Source organism: Heloderma suspectum, chromosome 1 (genome assembly GCF_057233095.1).
Source record: "Heloderma suspectum isolate Gila_16-S chromosome 1, 16-S_ref, whole genome shotgun sequence".
NCBI classification, from domain to species: Eukaryota; Metazoa; Chordata; class Lepidosauria; order Squamata; family Helodermatidae; genus Heloderma; species Heloderma suspectum.
The window spans coordinates 21,514,240-21,534,938 of NC_139458.1; the positions used below are offsets into that span (position 1 = coordinate 21,514,240).

At 41.7% G+C, this 20,699-nt stretch overlaps 1 protein-coding gene across 7 annotated transcripts in view; it reads right to left on the reverse strand.

Moving 5' to 3' along the window:
* The window catches only part of KLC1 (kinesin light chain 1), a 56,461-nt gene that overhangs the window by 18,150 nt on the left and 17,612 nt on the right, over positions 1-20,699 (reverse strand). For 4 of the 7 annotated variants that reach the window (XR_014788225.1, XR_014788228.1, XM_084837672.1 and 1 more), the window contains exons 4-13: positions 15,071-15,149; positions 14,074-14,299; positions 13,247-13,334; positions 12,137-12,238; positions 9,616-9,789; positions 8,660-8,759; positions 7,032-7,081; positions 6,886-6,953; positions 6,085-6,193; positions 4,926-5,087 (exon numbers count right to left, since the gene is read on the reverse strand). Coding sequence is in view for 5 of the 7 variants with exons in the window: in XM_084837672.1 (XP_084693798.1) it covers positions 4,926-5,087; positions 6,085-6,193; positions 6,886-6,953; positions 7,032-7,081; positions 8,660-8,759; positions 9,616-9,789; positions 12,137-12,238; positions 13,247-13,334; positions 14,074-14,299; positions 15,071-15,149 (1,158 nt within the window). In the remaining 2 variants the exon portion in view is untranslated. The remainder of the gene's footprint in view (positions 1-4,925; positions 5,088-6,084; positions 6,194-6,885; positions 6,954-7,031; positions 7,082-8,659; positions 8,760-9,615; positions 9,790-12,136; positions 12,239-13,246; positions 13,335-14,073; positions 14,300-15,070; positions 15,150-20,699) is intronic. The other 3 variants (XM_084837680.1, XM_084837657.1, XM_084837690.1) reach the window with 1 other exon arrangement.

Below are 20,699 nucleotides of genomic sequence, written 5' to 3' on the forward strand. Positions count from 1 at the left end.
CAGATACATTTTGATTTAAAACAAAGATCCATATTATGGAAAGTGAATTACTAATTTTAAAAGTAAACAAGCCAAAATAAAAAGTGATAAAAGGAAATCAATAACAAGGTGCATTAATTTAAGCTTTATGAAATATACCAGTAAGTGAGAAGTTGTACCCATAATAAAAACACTGTCAAACCGACTTGCATAACAAAGCTCTAGCTTTTCATTAGAGCAGGGGGTTTAAAACTGTGTTCCCAAGACGCTTCTGGTTCCTTAGAAGCTGATTAGGGGTTCCTTAATGAGATCAGTAACTGCAGACAAGCTTCCATGAAGGGCAGCTTGCTCATCACTACCAGCCCTGTGTTGTGCAGATACAAAAGAGTACTGAGTGTATTCAAAGCTCATATGAATCAGAGGTTCAGTGGGCCTGCCCACTGCCCCTAATCAAGTGAGTATGTGCCCTAGGCCTAAAACATACCACAGAGTCATCTAATGCTCATGGGTTCCTTAATACAGAAGAGCTTACAAAAAGTGTTTCTTGAAGGTAATGATTTTAAAAAAAACCATTGAATTTAGAGGATGTAAATGGACTACTGAGATGATCCAAGATTGTAAAGCAATGATTGCTACTAATGAGGAAAGAATTGTTATCCATGGAGAGGATCCCAAGAGCTCTTTGCATGCAGCTAAGGCACTTTCACCTACATACAGAGGGTTCTATACAGTGGCCATCAAAGCACTGGTGCTATATGTTAAACAGTGAAAGGCCCCCAGTGAAAGGAGAAAAGAGGTATTACGTAGAATAACTAAACACTTCTTGGAATTTTGGATGTGTTTTTTTAAAATCTAATAGTAGTTGTGCTTCGGATTCTGAATGTGTGCACCAAGTATTTGTAGATTGTACCCAAAGAAATGCAAGAGAAATTTCTGCTCATTCCTCCCCAATGCAATTCCCTGCACATCCCTCAAAGACCCTCCTCGGGAATCCCTCAGGAGAGGACTGGATGTGTGGGGGGGGGGGGGCGGTGCTGTAGTGGGGAAGAGGGGCTAGAAACTGTATGTGCCTCCATGCACAAACACTTCTTTGGATACAACCCTTTATATTTAGGAGACACAAACACACAGACCTTGATGTGTATTTTAAAGTTTACTTCATGTTTTCAGGCAAAGGTACCATTTTAAGAGACCACAGTATTACTGACTAGTTCATTTCCAAATTGACAGATGTCTCCATGCTTCATCAAAGTATGTTTGACAATAATATGATGAATGCACTGAACAAACAGATCTAAAAGTTTATACCAATACCTTTTGGGCTGATTTTGACAAGGCTTTACGTAGGTACAGCCTATTCCCTGTGGGGAAGCAGGATCTCACCAACCATGTTCACTGGGTGAAGTGTTCCCACTGAAAACCCATGCTTTGGATGCAATGCTTAATAGAGGCTATTGGTGTGAAGTCTGGCAGACCTTTGCAAGAAGCTATGTCAGATGTTCCCAGGGGTGGGGCAGGTCTCCCCAGTGCACATGACACTGCTCTACATGTTTCATTTTATGTCACATTTTAAGACCATCTAAAGAAGTGTTACTTGCTTTCCCTAATTTCACATTTTGAATCTTCAGTTCTGGTTTGGTGATCAAATTGTATGAGAGAAACAAGATGGGAAGAAACCCCATCTTCAGCAGCTCATTCCAACCCCGGGAATGAGAAGGCAATTTATGGTAAGCAGAATGTTGAAAAGGGCAAAGATGTGCAGAACCACACCTCCCCTAAGAAAACAGTGTTTTAAAATTATATAGCAGTTTCCAATTAAATAATTCACCTAATGTCTAACTCAAGTCACTGATTTGAAGCCGTATTTTAGGCTGCATATCCTCTAGAATATTTTCCCAGGCAACCAAAGAAGTAGACTGCTCTGCATGGTTAGAAACAGCAAGAAGATCTGTGAAAATTCATGAAGTTTAACATCTTCCTTGGAATTTCTACTCATATAAACCAGAAATGTAAATAGCCACTCACCCATGGCAAGTAAGGATTGCTTACAAGTGAGCAAGTGGGCAATTTTTTGTAGCTTGGATAAGAATATCTTGTAATTTCCCCCCACCCCCAGCCTGATGTGCCACAATATTTTTTTTATATCCGGTTTCTCCTCCATGGAGCTCATGCTAGCATTCATAAGGTTCCCAGGCAGTCTTCCATTCAAACACTGCCTAGACCCAGACAGACTTAGCTTCAACAAGGTTGCTGCATCTTGTGCTTTCAGAACATGCCCTCGAACCAAATGACTTACATTGCTATGAATCGATAGGGCAGTGAGTAAGTGTTATAACCTTGATTACTAGGCTGATCGAAAGCTTCAAAAATCAAAACATCAATGGGTGAGAGTGCCCAGGATAGCTAATCCCATTGTCTATAACTACCAATTTCACCCATGTTGAATGGCTCCCACCGCAAAGCGTGGCTGGAGAAACCAGAATGAATCAAAGTGAACTGCAAAACTCCCATTGATTTTAATGCACCAGGTATATATATATCCTGATCCTCAATCATACCTGCTTAGAACCAGATCTCATTGAACTTGCTTGTCCTTAGACTCAGTAATACTGTCTCCGAAAAGCAGTGTTGCCTGGATGAGTTTTCATGTGGGGTAGTGGATAGAGTAACAGGCTTGGGGCACAGTCTGATGATCACAGCAGGGAAAGAAGCCATCATGGCTGCTCACCCTGCCCCTGTGTGTGCTGTGCACGCAACCCCATTTGCATTATTCCCCACGCTGCAGCGCAGGTTGGCATGTTGTCCGAACCCAGCGTGCAGCACGCGGAGGGGGGTTCTTACCCACCCTACAATCTCTACTCCATGACATGGGTTGTAGGGTGGGTACAATGCCCACACCCCCCATACGCCAAGTTTAGATGACATGCCAACCCGCGCTACAGTACGGGGAATAATACAAATGGCGGTCACGCGCACGACACACATTGGAGTGGGGGGGAGCAACCACGATGGCTTCTTCCCTTGCTGTGATCATCCAAACCCAGCCTTGGAATGGGGAGGCCTGAGATCAAATCCCCATTCAGCCAAGGAGTTCACCTGGCAATTGAGCCAATCACACACATGAAGCCTAACCTACCTCACAAGGTTATTGCAAAGGATAAAACTGGATAACTCCCATATGGTCCTTGGAGAAAGGGCAGAATACAAAATGCATTACATTTTACTCAGTATTAAGTAGATTACTATTGTGGCAAAGATCCATCTAAAATTATTTCTAGGCCGCCTTTAAGGGTAGAACCTGTCGGACAGATGAGCAGAATGAGCACATGCAGAATTAGCAAATAGGAATGCCAGCATGAATGGAAAACTGGAAGAAAGCAAATCAACTGCAGTTTAAAACATGAACACAACACAAACTAATCCAAAAGGAAAAAAGACTAACATCAACCCCCTAAGTGGACTAGAAAAAAAAAAGATGAATGCCACATACTTCTCGAAGTAAACAAATTCCACTCCAGAAAAGATTACTAGATTTGAGTGTTTGATTAAATAGGACTGTCACTGACCTAGAAATACTGTTTAGTCAGTACCCATGTCAATCCCAAACCTGCATGCTTCTTAGTTAAAAGACAGTTGAAAAAAATTCTTCCCCCACTTGAAAATTTGAAGGCATGCCAAGTATAGAAGAAAAAAAAATCAGGGAAGAGTACAGTACACAGTTCTAATGGCAAGGGGACAAATTAAGGCAGTAGTATTTGCATTATATGCTGATTGACTGTCTTAGCACTGCTAACACCAAAGCCAATCTGATAAAGCAGAGAGAGACAGAAGAATTTCCCACATAAAAACAAAAAAGGCACAGCTACAGGAGCCTTTAGAATCCTAAAGCTCTGCCAAGTGACAATAGAATTCTAGCTACAGCAAGGGAAATGTGAGAAGTACCCTAGTATGGAAGGTAACCTAAACATCCAAAAGCAAGAGGAACTTAGAAAAACCAATGGCTACTGCGATGTGAATAAATGTTTCACAGAACTAAATCATCATAAGGCAGACATAGGCAAAATGCATGTCATGAGGAGCTAATGCTTGTGCCCAGTGTAACATCAAGAGTAGTAAACTACTAAAAGCTTGAACTGGCTCCACTTAGAAGACACAAACAGAAAAGCAGGTTCAGTTATATGCTAACAGTGATGGCAGTTTTAGATATGTTTTGTTATATGTGGTCTGGCACAAATTTTATATTAAGCAGTAGAACAAGGTATAAAAGGTCTGGCTTTAATCAAGTATCTGGCAGGCTTTTTTTGGTAACTGAAAGCAATAATTTATCATCTGTAGATGGGTGGATTTTATTTTTACATCATCACGATGCCATGGAACAGCATGAATGCTGCATACAGAAGTCAGGCTTTGCTGCATGGCTCATGACACCTGGGACAAAGGTTGAGGTGGGAGCACAGGTGGGGTTGTATCTCTTACACAGAAGTAATTTTCTTCTTAAATTTAGAGCTTTTCATTTATTTTTCCATACTAATTCCATTTAATTGCACAGCAGTGCTTGCTACTGAAACAGAGAAAAGGAAACCTTTTGAGATAAAGGGAAATATAAAGAGAACAAGCAAGGTAAACCAATTGCCATCCTATCACATCCACAAAGAAACAAGCCACTGGTTAGGATTAGGTCCTAGACATTAACCAGGACATTCAATCAGCATTCAAGTGCTCATACCTAAATCCAAATTTTAATTCCTAGGAATTTCTCCTCACTTAAGCTGAATGTTATCCAATTGGTCAGAACTTACAAAAAACCCCACAAATTCTTATTTCTTTTGCTTTCATTCAAATCTGCTATTGCATATGAGCCAAGTATCCCTGAACAGAATGACGACTTAACTGCTACGGTGGTATACCAATCAAGGTTATTTTCTTACACTGTGTACTGTACTTACCCCATTCCATTCTACGCTCATACTCACTTCCTCTCCTCCATCAGGGCCACTCTCATACTTTACCACGTCAACATTGAGGCTCTCACGGCTTCGCCTTCTCTCTATACTTTCTGGGTCATTAAGCACTTCAGCAACTCTCTGTTTGTGAACATTGTCAAGCCCCTATGAGCCAAGTAAAGGGAAAACAGACATCTTACTTTGCAACAGGGAGGTCAGTACCGTGACTGAGAATGATAATATACATTCAAGAAGAAAATAGCATTCTCTGGCAGCCTACTCTAGCCAAGTTTGAAACTTTTTAAGTCTAGGCCAGGAAGGGCAATATAGACTGTATTTTGGCAATCATATATCCAGTTAATAAGCTGAGATATGAACAAGGGAGCAGTCGTGCAAAGCAAATGAACCAGGAATCTTGGCTGGATGAAAGAGGAAACAGCTTCAAAACAAAAAAGGATATGAAGCCATGGTTTGAAGCTTGTTTAATACCCTGGCTTGTTCCAGAGCTGTTCACCACAGTTTTCCAGTTCAGATGAAACAGGAAACTATATTTAATTAAAGACTTCCTGGTTTGTTTGCTTCTCCCTTCACGGCAGGCACAAAGCAGCTGCATTAGAGTAAGATGCCATCAATAAAGAACCTTATAACAATTGTTTTAAATTGATTGCAATCATGCGTGATGTAGCTAAATAGATATATTACCATACATGATCTGTAAATTGTTTTCCCAGGTTTTGTTCCCATGCTGCTTTAGACATATGATTATCCAATATTATCTATCTATCTATCTTAAATTAAGAACATTTTTGTGATGATATTTTTTCAAAAGTTTCGAACTTTATTAAAGACTAAAGATATCCTTTCGGATCAGTTCAAACAAAACACACCAAAATGTAGTTTGGTTCTACGGGAATGAGCCCTGTGCGCGCATGCTCTCTCCTTCCCTCAGCCTCCTTCCCTTGCACATAGTTACTTCCTTGGTTTGCAGCAAACTACAATCTGCCATTACACTGGAACCAGCAAACTATGGTTTGTATTTGCCCTGCAAACCAGGATTATTCACCAGCCTTTGTAGGGAAGACACTCTAACTCTTTGATCATTTCTAAAAGTGAAACGTTTGATGAAAAAAGAATGGAAAAATACAGAAGAATAAGCACTTGCCTGTTTACGGGACCTCATCGCTGCCTCTTCTAGTGTTTCAGCAGCTTCAAATTTGCCTTGGCGTCTGTAAAGTGCCCCAAGATTCTTTAAGGTAGTTGTGACTGTTGGACTATAAAATTATAAAGTACAATTAGTTTCTAACAGCAGGCCGTGGCAACCTCTACTTGAAACAATCTTGTTAAATACTACTGCAGAATATTCCATTACAAGCCAATGCCAATGGGCATTTATTGCTCACAAAAAGTTCCTAATAGCTCTGCAAATATACAAGTTACTCCCTACAAAGACACTGCACAAAGCCACAAGGCTAGATAGCTGCATACTTCACATCTAGTTTCTGGTAACACTATACTATTACTGTCAGTTAAACATTTGCATGCTGATGAAATGTCCATGACAACAACCAGTTTACAGTTCTTTTTGACAAGGAATTTGTGAGAAGATACCAAGTCTTTTCACAGCTATTCCCATCCATTTCATAACTAGGTCAGTTCTAAAGCAGTAACCTTGATAAAGATGCAAACCACATATTCTATTTCTCCTTATCAGCCTTGCTGAGTTTTCCAGCCTAGAAAGGTTAGAAAACTCTCTGGTATGCAAGACTCTTGAATCTGATACATGATTCCCTATTACATGTCTACATCAGGTTCCACAAGAAAGCGGAGACTATAATATTGTGACATTACACTGTTAAATTATGAATTTTCCTCACTATGGGGATTTCTCCTAAAATTCAGAATTCATTGCCCATTCAGCTTGATTTTTTTAACACTTCCATTGCTTTCAGAAAAATGTACCTACCTATCAACCTTGCAAGCCTTGTACCAGCTTCCATATTCACCAAAGGTTGTGCCAACTTTTTGCTTTCCCTAAATTGAGAACATTATGTTAAATATCTTTAGTACTGTAAGAACTGAATAAAATTTCTGCTCCAGATTTCTACTTACTTTGCATTCTTCTCTCTCTTCAGCATGCATCCAGATGGGTTTGTTTTCATCTATGTAAAAATGAGATATTGGATACCATGTGAAATAAAGTTACCACTACATTTTGCCAGAACAGCATTCTAGAAGAATGCTTAAGGAGATATTATGGAGAGTTATAGGGACATACACCCTACTCACCCCCACTGTTCTCAGTTCTAAGGCACCATGCCTACTCATCAGTAGCTACTTACAGTCCTATTCTTTGTTAATGGATTAGGCAAGCCTTAATTTTCTGAAATAAGCTTAACACAGCAGAAGGTCATCTTATACCCCCAAGCTGGTTTGCACGACACACTACAATTCCTGAGTTGTTTAGCCCAGGAATGTCCAGAGACAAGTGAAGCAATGCATTCGTCATTTCCATTTTCAACGAACAACCCATGAACACCCCATTCCTGGGATGTTTCATGATATGTGAACCTGGAAACTCTGGGTTGTTCATGGGTTAAACAACCCAATTAACCCAACAACAAACCATGGGAAATTGTTGTTAAACAACCCAAGAACTGCTGTGTGACGTGCAAACAGGATTTCTGTGTCAGAACTAAGACATACTACAAAGAAGTGTCTTGATTTGTACAGACTGTGGAACAGAAACTAGAAATCCGAGCTACAAAATTGTTAAAATGTTCTTTCAAGGAGGCTTTGATGTCAGCTTTGAACCAAATTGCAAGTAACACATGCTGACAGAAGCATAGCTGTTTGCTAGGACATATGCAGACTTGTTTTAATCACAATGATACCTCTGACACCTCATGCATGCTGCTTACATGATGAACTCATTGCAAGGAAGCCACTGTACTACAACTACTGCTTGCAAACCATGTTCCACTGGGTAAATGAGCACCCCAAATTATTATTATTATTAAATTTATTAAATTTATTAATCGCCCATCTGGCCGGTCACCCAGCCACTCTGGGCGATGTACAACATACAATAAAACAGTTTAAAACAATAAAATTCTACAGTAAAAACATTTTCTAAAATACCCTAACCCACCCCAAATGCCTGCCTGAACAACCACGTTTTTAATGCTCGATGGAAGCTCATTAAAGAGGGGGCATGGCGGAGTTCCCTAGGGAGGGAGTTCCACAGAGTGGGGGCCACCACAGAAAAGCCCCTCTCCCTCGTCCCCACCAGTCTAGCTGTCCTGGCTGATGGGACAGAGAGAAGGCCATCCGAGGCTGAACTTGTTAAGCGGCCTGTCTGGTGCTGCTGGAGGCACTCCTTAAGATAGGCTGGGCCGGAACCATATAGCATTTTATAGGTCAAAACCAACACCTTGAATTTGGCCCGGAAAACAACTGGTAACCAGTGCAACTCCTTCAGCACTGGAGTGATGTGATCTTGCCGGCGGCTGCCTTTAATCATTCTTCATTGTCTAGCTAAATAACTTACTAGCTAGCTAGCTTACTTACTTACTAGCTAAATAACTAAGCACTTCATACAAGAATTTCTAAAATGATTTCTAAAAATCATTTTAGAAATGATTACTTGCATGCCATCCATCCCATCACTTGAAGAAAAAATCCATAATCTTCATTAGCTCCAGTTCTAACCAGTTTTCCTTCATAATACAAACATTTACCATCCACAGAGCCAAATTCCCTTTCATGGGCACGAGTAAGAATCTCTTTGTATAACGTTTCTGCTTGCTTAAATTTGCCTTGTTTCAGATAGCAGGAGGCCTGAAAGAGATGATAAAAGAGTATTAAATTTTAAATGAACATCTCAGTATTCAGATGTATTTAATAGCTGATGGTCACTTGCACAACACATAAAAAGTGGGTTGGAGCCAAATGTGCTTTTCTGCTTGCAGAAAGCGTCTTCCACTCCCAGGAAGCTGCCTTGCACAGAGTCAGACCCTTGCACAGAGTCAGACCATCAATCCACCCAGCTCAGTATCGTCTACGGTGACTGGCAGCACTATAGGCCTGCATTACACATCACGCTACATCAAGGGAGTCAAACCGCTGTCAGCCCAAGGGCTGAATTCAATTTCAGAGAAGCTCTTGGGGGCCACCCTCCAACGGTGCGCAGAGGCAAAGGCAAAGGGACGGGGCCAGAAATATCAAAGTACTTTAGCTTAAAGCTCTTACTGCCAGCCTTAGGAGAGACATTTCAACGTTTTAGAATGAGAAAAAACAGATCAAAAGCTAGAAAACAACAAAACGGGATGGTTTGGGGAAAGGGGATGGGTCATCCAGGGAATCCCAGAGGGCTGGACTGGGATCCGAGGCAGGCTAAATTTGGCTCGCAGGGCTGAGGTTCAACATCTCTGCACTAGAGGATTGTGTGAGAGAAGTGAAATTAGATCCGAAGATGTACTTTCCACCTGTGCAAGCGGACGCACGAAAACTGTAATATCATCTAGAACACCACTGCACCAGCTCTTGCTCCAGCACATGCAGTGGTGCCTGTGGGATAGTATAGCAACTATGTTCATTCTGCTCCCAGTTCTTTGAATCCAATCTCATATTTTCAGCCAGTAGGAAATACAGGAGCTCATTTCTCATTATTGTTTACTCCACTGTTCAGACGTACCAAATTATTCTTCGTCTTTGCTACATTTGGATCATCTGGCCCCAGTTTAGTTTGGTAGATCTCAAGTGCTCGCTGGTAGTAGTACTCCACTTCTTCATATTTACCCTGGTTCTGACATAGTAAAGCCAGATTATTTAACTGTTTGGCAACATCAGGATGGTCTTTTCCCAGTACCTAAAAATAAAGGCAGACTACATTGACACCTTTCTCTTACATTTAAAAAAAAACATCCAGCCATACTATTCACACTAGGATTCATTCAACTAGATTCAAGCACCTACTTATATCCCAAGCCCAAACAAATTAATCAAAGTCAGCTAGAATTAATTACACATGATACAGGTATCTGGGAGATACTCCAAGTAAAAACTTTCCTTTTATAAAGCCTTACGACTGTCACACACAACTTCACACAAGTGCTTATAAAAACACGATTGCTTATTTTTAAAAAAAATACCTCCATAAAACCCAGAATTGTGCAGGCTGACAAACACAGCCTCAGTTTGGAAATTCTGGGCAGGCTCTGTAAGATTCTTAGATGGAGCTTCTGTGCTTATGTTTACCAAATACCTAAGTGGAGACCCTAGACAATTTCCTAGCACAGGTGTGCAATGTGTTATTGAATATTAGTGTCCATGTCATCCCAATAGTTATAGGATTATGGCAACTAACGAATACTTGAACATAGCAATTCAGTCTAGTGCATTTGTAATGCACAAACTTGAAGTGGTTAAACTATGCCAGGGGAGGACAACATCAAGCCTGCATCGTTGCCCATTTCAGCCTGGGGAGGCCCCTCTCCTCATCCCCAAGCCCTGTCCACTCCCCAATCCCTGCCCCATGGCCTAAGGGGAGGAGACTCCAATCTCTGATTGGAGATAAGTGGATACCCCTGTGCTCAGCTGGGCTTGCAGGACCACGTCCTGCAAGCGCCGACTGAGTCCCTTCCTGCTCTGTTCGCAATGCAAGCGGAGCAGGAAGGAATTGTTCAAGCACCAGCTGAGTCACTTTCCATGCAGAGAGAGGCACAGAACCCCATGTCTCTCTCTGCATGAAAAAAACATGAGTGAGAGTGCTGCTAATGTCATGGGAGGGGCTTTGCAGCAGGGCCCCAACTCCTCAACATCATCTGGTCCTCTGGGCTTGGTCTGGGGTACAATCCAGGGGGCAAGTCAGCCCCCAGACCAAAAGAGGTTGGCCCCAGACGATGCGATTTACACTAATCTCATCCCATCAAGAGTACTGAACAGAAGATTTCATCCAGTTCTTTTTACATGAAGTCTTCTGGTTCCCTCCCTGATCATGTAAAGTCACAGATATCCTTAGCCTCCCCCTTCCTTTGCCTTTTATTTTATTTAAGGCTCTCTAGCAATGCTCATTTCTTGGCTTCCTCGCCCACAGTTATGAGGGGGTCTCACTCTGGGTCAAAGAAATAGTTTTGGGAACACTTGCAGGAGGATCCCTTCCCCTCCCTCATGGCCGCCCACCATCATGGCATGGTAACTGTTTCCCCCATGACTCCCCTCCCATACTCTCATGGACCCCAATCCTATATCTGAAGGCCTTACAAAAATGGAAATGCTCCCCAACACCAACCCCCTTTCATCTCTTCAGTTGCATATTCTGTGCTTAAGGGAAGTTTCCCAAGAATTACAATGTATTGCTGCTTATTCACTAGACATGGGGTCTCCAACATGGTGCCCGTGGACACCTCTCTTGGCACCTGCCAGACTCTGCTCCCCCTTTTCATTTTATTTAAGATTTTTTAAATTATATTTTTTTAAACTGAGAGGCTAGCATGTTTCAAAGTGAAGTGCTGCCCTATTTGGGTTCAAAAGAGTGGTTTTGTGTTTTGAAGCACAGACCCTATCTAAGCCTTGTACCAAAGTTCTTGGGGAAGTTACTTTTCTTGTAGTCTCACAAGTTTGCCTTCTGGGAAATGTTTTGTGATTAGCCATTCCCACCATGGCAGCCATTTTATGGATGGGCAAGTCCCCAATGGCAGCCATTTTGTAAGAATGCCCATGACACTGTCTAAAAATTCCATATGTGCTCACCAACCCAAAAAGGTTGGGGACCATGGCACTAGATAGACATGTTTGAAGTATTTATGCGACAACTATTTTTTTTAAGTATTAAAGCTTTGGACAATTTTTCTGGCAGGATATGCTAATGTCTTCAGATATTATTTTTATATGTTGCAGTTGCTTTACAACACTGCGGGAAAAGGAAATCTAATCTGGAGCCACGAGATATTTCTTGTTACCCAACCTCCCCGTCATGTTTCAAAGATAGTTTTTCCTGTTTTTTGACAGCAAGTTGTGGCACATCTTCAAAGTACACCTAAGGCATTTCTTTAATTTAAGATAAATCATTTCAATAAAACCCTAAATATTGAACAATTTTGCACACAATCTCTACTTTAGTCAGCACATGCACACACTGCCAGTATCATGAAAATTCGGAGGGGTATTTTTTAGAAAGTGAAAGTCAGCAAAAAGAAAAAATATAGTTGCGTTACCTTCTCTCTGATTTCCAAAGCTCTCTTGCATAAAGGCTCAGCTTCCTTGTATTTTCCTCTTTTCCCATAAAGCACTGCAAGGTTATTTAAAGTTGCTGCAACCTGTAAAAGAGGAGAAGCACTATGTGTACTACTACACTTGCTGAAATGCTTGTGAAAAATATAAGCAGCCCGTACATGAATAGTGCATTAATTTGTTTGACGCTCAGATGCACAACTACTCATTAATTGTTTATTCCAGAAAGAAAAAAATTAAGTTACAGGCAAGAAACAGAATATGTTTAAGTAGCACAGTGATGCCCAGCCTTTGGATGCGACAATTAATACTAGTTAATTGGTTCCATTCACCAACCTAATAAATAGCTACCATACCCTGCAACAGGTACCTATTTATTAAAGGCACAGAAATTGAAATATATCCAGAGGTGATAGTCCTTCAGCAAGCATGGAATAAGTCTTTCCAAAGGACTAGGACTAGGTTTTTCTTTAAGCCCTGGCCCAGAAGCTGAAAGCCTTACTGGGACAGACTTCTTGACAACTGATTAGCTGCAAGATACAGGAAGGGAAGCACTGGGCTAGAATCTTAAAATATTAGGAAATTCACAAATTTGCTTTATGTGAAGCAAAATGCTACTTGCAGAAGAGACATAAATAGAAAGCAGATCAAGTAATTTCAGATTTCCTTTCTATAATGTGAAGCTATTCTTCATTACATTTGAGACAACTTAATAAACCACTTATACTGAACCAATGTTTTTACTATTTCTTATGAATAAGCATAGCTCCAATAGGAATCCAGAAGCACCTTTGAAATATTCCTTCAGAGCCTGGGGTACATTCAAATCATGCAAACTGATTCAGAATCAGACACGTATGTCATGAAAGTAATTTAACTGGAACATTGTTAAAGAGATTTGTGCTTAACTATTTAAAGAGCAAAATGTTTTATTGAGGATCTCCTACCTGAATGATGTTAACGATAAGCCAGGATTTAAAAACCTTCCTGTTGAGTTTAATATTAAGATGAGTTTCAAAGAAAAAGACTTGGTACTTACAGAGAAAGGAAAAACAGGGAAGGGGAAAACAAAAAACTCTGTCCTATATACAAACCGCTGGATGATCTTTCCCCAAGGTCTTTTCACGAATAGCCAAGGCATCATTCAGTAAATTTGCTGCATCTTTGTATTTATTCTGGTCCCTAAATTAGGAAAGAGCCATGATCAACACACCCTATTCATAAATGTATTATTTAAGCATTTGGTCATTAAAGTCAGCGCCAATAGCAAGAACTGGCTTCGGAATCTTGGTAAGCATTAAGTGTCAGTATTCAATGCAGATTCTGCTCTTTTTATGTTTGTTCCAGGAAGCAGAACCTACAATACTGAGCATTAATGAAGAGCATTAATAAAGAGAGGTGAGGGCTGAGCATGAATGAAGAGAGCACCAAATCTAGAAGGCAGCCACGTGTAATGGGCCAAGCTGACCTCCACATCCATATGAAGCATTAATACAGAATACTATGGGGCAGCATATATAATCTTGTCCTGCTCTGCTTCCTCTCTCCACCAGTTAAAAAAGCACCAAAGCTAATCTGGAGCCACCACAGGCACCAGCCAGTGCCAAACCAAAAGTTGGATTCAGTTACTAGGCCGCTAGTTGCCAACCAAGGCTTAAGCAAGACTTCGTGTTATCCAGTTCCAAATAATTGTAAATATAATTCAAGGAGAAGTTGACTACCTCCCTCAAAAGGCTAAGATGAGAGGACTTTCAAAAAGGGACAACAGGTATTGAAACTGAAATCCTATAGAACAATGCATATCTGGTATCACTGTTACTTTGTAACATAACTCCTCAAAAAACACAATGCTGTATTTAACTGTACTTGTAACATCAACAGTCTTCAGAAAACTCTTTAAAAGGCTGTTAAAAATACCAACCTGTATACCAATGCAAGTATGTTCAACATAGTGGCAACATCAGGGTGATCATGACCCGAAGTCTTCTCCAGGTCTTCAAGTGCTTGTTTACAAAGGGGTACAGCAACCTCATATCTACCTTGGGAAGCGTACTGAATGACAAGATTATGAAGGGTCCTTAATCTTGCTGGAATCTCATAGCCACCCTGTTGGGCAGCAGCTGCTGCACTGCTATGTGGCTGTTGAACTAGGAGGAGAAAAGCCACAATGAGAAAAAGTGCATTAAATTTGTATGTAATTAGTTTGGAGGAATTGAACTTCATTAAGACCACACACCCAAATGTTTTAACTCAATATGGTTGAGTTCCATGAGGCTATTATATCTAACGATTCTACTTGTTTCAGATGCGCCACTTCAAATATATTCTGGCACATGATTTCTAAGAAATATTATATTTGTTTTATTATTGTTAGCCTTGAAACTATCTGGGCTTCCAGGAGAATGATATCGGATGTAGAGCAATCCATGGAAAAATCAGGAATTCTAAAATTCACCCACTATGGTTGCCATAGCAAGTGTTTTGCTCTCATCTGGCAAGCCAATATATGGGGGGGTCTCCTCCCAATCTCTGACCTGGGGGGCGGGGGAGGCTCATTCGTAATGTACTCAGCTTCAGAAGTGGATTCCAGCTTCAATATTTTGTCTGAGTATCAAGTAAGGTTAGTAGTAACTATGGTTACACCTGTTCAGACATTGTGGTAAGCCACAGTTATCGCTAACCAGGAAAGGTTACACCCCCAGGAACTCTAAATCTTCACAATGATTTAGGGCTTTTGATTGCTTGTCTGTCATAAGTTTCTACAAGTCAATCCCCTGTCTGTAGTTAGACTGTTTTGGTCAAGTCAGCTACCAGGCTTTGATGCTGTGTACTAATGGCCTACAGCAGTCTAGGAATTAAAGATCAGCTGGTGCCCTCAATATATGAACACAAAAAGACATGTGTTTAATTTCACTTACTTCCCTGCCCTTGGTCATCTTCATCATTGGGGAATAAATCATCGAGTGGTTCTTTGATAGAATCTGTGTCTTTATCCTCCTAAACAAGTCCCCAGAAAATCAGATTGTTACAGTTACTGAATCAATATAGATATGTACATCATGCATACCCACAAATTGCAAAGAACGCTTTTAGTCTCTCTACTTCCCTTCTCCACTTGTGAAACCAATACCAAAAATTGTTATCAACTGAACAATCTTTAAAAGGATATAAAGAACTAATTCTAAATTCCCTGCCCAGGGAGACTAGGTTTGCTTCCTCTCTGTTGCCCTTCTGCCAGTAGGCAAAGATCTTTTTACTGAAGCAGGCCTTTAGCATGTAAGCAGGTCTGTTGGGTTGGATGTTCTTTTTATTCTTTTAATGCTATGTTTTTAATTGTGTTTTAATGCATTTGTTTTATTATTGTTTTAATCAAGTTTAATCAACTTTGAGTGCTATTTTTCTTGGTAGAAATCCAAGGCGCAAATTAATTAATTAATTGACAGAGGTCTTGAACCATTAAGTCTTATTTTTCATCTACCTGATACATAGGCCGCGTTAACATGTCACAATAGCCCATGGTAGGTTAATAAGCTACTTGCAGTAGGTTATTTGTGAATTAGTCCACAATCCCCCACCAAACGAATGGGCTAATAAACTACTGTGAGTAGTTTATTAAGCTACAGTGCGTAATCTGACTCACACACATACACATCCGCCCCCTGTCCTGATGCAGTCCTCCCACCCGAGCAATGGCACTGTTTCACACCTAAAGCACTGGATGTTTGCAGTCTAGAAGTACCGATCCACCAGCCAAACCCGGTGTGATCACTCATCCAGCAGTGAAGATCCCAAGTGTGCAAAAAAGGGGGCTGTGGCAATAAAATCGAGGGGGGGTGCTGCAGGATCAGGAGAAAACGCCACATCCAGCCTCCCCCACTGAGGAAGCACCCGATCTGCCAGCCAAACCCCACACTATCAATCACCCAGGAGCGAAGATCCCAAGTGCAGAAAAAAGGGGGTTGTGGCAATAAAAGCTGGGGAGGGGCTGCAGAATTGGGAGAAAGCTTCACACACACCCTCCCACACTGAGGAGGCACCTGATCCCACCAAGAAACCCCACACAATTACCCTAGAGGAGCAAAAATCCCAAGTGCACAAAGGGGATGGTGGCTGTAAAATGCTGAGGATTTGAAAGATCGTTCATTCAGTAAAGCAATATAGCGCTTTCCCAGAAAAGCAGGATTGCGCTAAATGGTAGGGAGAGGAAAATGCGGAAAATGGGGGAATTGGGGGAAACATGCTCACTTTTTGCCCCATCACAGCAAACTGTCAGAGAGTCTCCATTAAACAGAGAACTCCCACGAAAATCATAGCAAGGGCAGTGAGCTGCTCTTGCTGAGCAACTCTGTAGGTGTCAGGATTCCTTTAGCCCCCCCACTTTACTTCGAAGCCCAAACATACACAGATAAGAGGCTTCAGTCTACAGCTTTTGATCCATTACTTCACAGGGTCATACAGATGCAAATTCTCAGTGACTCTCAGTCTACCAAGGAATGCCTTCAGGGGATTCAAAAGGAAGTTAAGAGAGTTGCCCACCATTCGAAGAGGGAGGCGGTCTGACTTGCCTAACTTAAGAGGGGAGGTCCCTCTCTTCTCGTGAGGCCTCTAAATGCAGCTTTTCACGCAAGGCCAATTGGGTAGTTCCGCCCCTGCCATCTCTCTCTTTGCTCTGCACCTGCATCTGGCATCTATTAGGTCATACTCCCCAGACCATGCCTCCTCCTGTTTGCTGCATCTCACGGGGGGGTGAAGAGAGACCCTCATCCTCAGCCAGCTGGATGTTTGTAACCTGGGAAGCCGGCCTACTCATATCTGGACTTTATTGTTGTTCAGTCGCTAAGTCGTGTCCAACTCTTCGTGACCCCATGGACCATAGCACGCCAGGCCTTCCTGTCCTGCGCTCTCTCCCGGACTGTGCTCAAGTTCATATTCATTGCATCGGTGATGCTATCTAGCCATCTCATCCTCTGCCGCCCCCTTCTCCTTTTGCCCTCAATCTTTCCTAGCATCAGGGTCTTTTCCAGTGACTTTTCTCTTCGCATTAGGTGGCCAAAATATTTGAGCTTCAGCTTCAGTATCTGTCCTTCCAATGAGCAGTCAGGGTTGATTTCCCTTAGGATTGACTGATTTGTCTGCCTTGCAGTCCAGCCTGGGAAAACACCTCCCCCATGTCTGGCGGTTCTCCTTCAGAATATGAACTGCTATCCCACTCCCTGCACTCAGAAACAGCCCTAACAGTAGGTGATCAAAATAACCCACTGTGCATGACAGATGACATAAGCCACAGTGGGTTAAATAACCCCTACTGCAGACCGTGGGTTATCAGCATCGGTTATTTTGGGCAAATAAGGAACGGTGGGTCAAAAAATTCCTGGCAGACAACACCATAACCCACAATGGTTTTAATAACCCTTCATGGGTTATTTAACCCATTGAGGGTTATTGTGTTGTCTGAACCCAGTCATTCTGCTTTAGCAGCAGTGAAACAGCACTAATAATTATGGACAGGGATGCCATTATGTCACAGTGCACTCCTATGCATGTTTACTCAGAAGTACATTCCACTGAATACAGTGGGACATACTCCCAAGTAAATGTACACAGGATTGCAGCCTTAGTGAATATATATTTGAACTTGTTATACTGAACATGTGCCCCTCTCTAGTCAGCAGAACTAGGGTGATGCATCAACTACTTCCCTTCCCTTAAGGGGCTGTTGTTTAATGCCAGCGTAACTCACAAACCTGGACTTAGCCAGGATTTAATCCTGAATGAAATACACCAACCTGGAGCGCATCACGGAGACCTGCTACCCTCTCTCAATTATTTGTTTATTCGGTCAGTCGCTTCTGACTCTTCGTGACTTCATGGACCAGCCTACGCCAGAGCTTCCTGTCGCCGTCACCACCCCCAGCTCCCCCAAGGTCGAGCCCGTCACCTCCAGAATATCATCCATCCACCTTGCCCTTGGTCAGCCCCTCTTCCTTTTGCCTTCCACTTTCCCTAGCATGAGCATCTTCTCCAGGGTATCCTGTCTTCTCATTATGTGGCCTCTCAATTATATCCATCCAATTTCCTAGAGTATCACCAATAAAGAACTGATGGGTGGGGCTAGTGGAATCACCTGGATATACAGGGATTGTTTCTCTCACTAGGCTTCCTATCTATCCGCAGAGTTCATGTTTACCTGGCTTGGAAGTTCTAGGAATAGGCTGGGAATTTTGCATCTGTACAGTCCTCATTGCCTGAAAGATTTCCTAACTGAGCTGGTGGAGATAGTCTCAAATCTGGTATTGAATCATCTGGGTAAGGTTACTGGGGCCTTCAACATGCATGCAGAGGCTATTCTTAGAACTATTTAGAGCAGGGGTCCACAATGCAGCGCCCGTGGGCACGGCAGCGCCCACAGAGCTCCCCCCCCCCTGCTCCCTTAAAAAAATGTTTTAACAAAAACCTTAAAAAATGGTAGGGCAGTCTTCTTTCTCTCTCTTTCTAGCTTCTAGCCTTGCTCTTTCTTTCCCCTGTACCCATTTGCCTTGCTATTTCCCCTTCCCTCCCAGCCTCTAGGCTTGCTACTTTTTCCCCTCCCCAACACCTCTAACTCACTTTTGACTAGCCAGACCCCCACAGCAGCCATTATGTGACTAGCCACACCCATCGTGGAAGCCATTTGGTGCTGGCACCCACAGAAGTTTCTCAGATTCCCAAATGTGCCCACAGGTCCAAAAAGGTTGGGGACCCCTACTTTAAAGATATTATTTAGATATGGCAAGCTGTATATAAATCTATTAAATTAATTAAAATTTTTGCTCATTCAGCTCCAAACTCTATGGCAGCCATGAAACAATCTCAATACTTCTTTTGTGTTCATTCACGCTACAGGTTTATAAGAGGATTGATCCGGGAGTGAGGAAGATAAGTGTAACTCCTTTGTTATGAAAAGACCATTACTTGGAAGTTTCTGGAACTCTGAACTTCCATCAATCCCCAAAAGGGGAAGGGAAAAAATGAAAACTATTTCAATGGTCCATCCCTAAGGATCCAACTGGTTTTCAGACTGCCTCTGGAGATTTTACAACTGCCTCTCCTCTAGCTGTTCTGTGAAAGCTCAGGTCACTCCTGGAAGAGAGGATAACCCAGGAAGTCAGTGTGATAGTTCTAAGGTACTTTCTATTGACTAGAGCTTGTTCCACCCCATGGCATAATAGGAAGGTGCGCAATAAAGTAGCAGACATGACAGCTGTAGGTAGAGGAGAACCCGGGACAAATCCAACCAAACACTGGCTAGAAATACATTTTTAGAGAGGCTACTCAGTGGCAATAATGGCATCAAAGCATTTTACTTCTCTGCCACCATTATTATCTACGGTATCAATTAGCAGTTCTTTCCCATGTGGTCTAAAACATTATAAAACCAGGTCTAGGGAGAAGGGGTCTTTCAGCAGCCTCCTGCAACTTGTTTGTGAGACATTCTGCAGATATTTTTTGTAATTGCTTACATACATCCCAACCTAAAATTCCATGTTGTTTGCAGTAGTCGATTGATGTTCCATGGCCTCATCTTGTTTAATGAGTTTCAGTTGTTGCAGCTTGGTACCATGTATTGGATCCTTGCCTAATCTGGCTAATTCTAGTGTGCAAGTATAGCCTAGCGGATTTGATAAGGGACAGCCCTATGGCAACTGATAGCTCTTATACAATCAACACCTCCTTAAGCAAGCACGGAGGTCTTGCAATAGGGATGCCCGTTTTGAAAAAGCTTTCCTTAAATCCACCTGGTCTGGAGCACTACACTCCAGACCTGAATATTCCACTCATGGGTAAGATGACAAAGTAGAGGTCAGTTTCATGTTATCTTGGATGAAGTGGGTTATCTTGACTCATTTCCATCTGGCTCCTGGCCTACTTTGGGCCTGAAGCTACCTTGATCATCCTGTTTGACGCTGGCACCAGGAGACAGATTGGCAATGTGTCACTTCCTATTGATATACCTGGAATTCTCAGCAGCTTTCAATCCCTTTTCAGTGGTGGCACAAAAGCCTACAACTCCCAGCATGCCCCAGACAGCCATGATTTTTAATTTTTTAGTTTTAAAAAAATGTGTTAGCGTTTTAAGATCCTTGCACTGTTGCTGTCTTTCACTTTGGTTTTTTACTCGAGTTTTATATTTTAAACTTTTATATTTGTATGTTATGTTTTATTTTATTGTGCTACTGTATCTTATGGTTTTAAGTTTTGTTTTTGCTCAGAGAACTTTGGCTATTGGGTGGTATAGAAATGTAATAAATAAAATGTCATTTACTATGGTATCCTTCAGAACTGCCACAGACACTTATTACTGCTTTACTGCTATATAGTGGTTCTAAGCTGACAGGCATACTTGGGAAAGGTGATACGATTTTTAAAAATTTCTTTGTGTATTTTTATGTAAACTGTTTCAAGAACCAAAATTTTTGATTGGAAAATGTAAATGTGAAAAGTAGTACCAGAATATACTAGTATACCATAGTGCTGTGATCATGCAAGGTCAGTTCTAGATTACTCCAG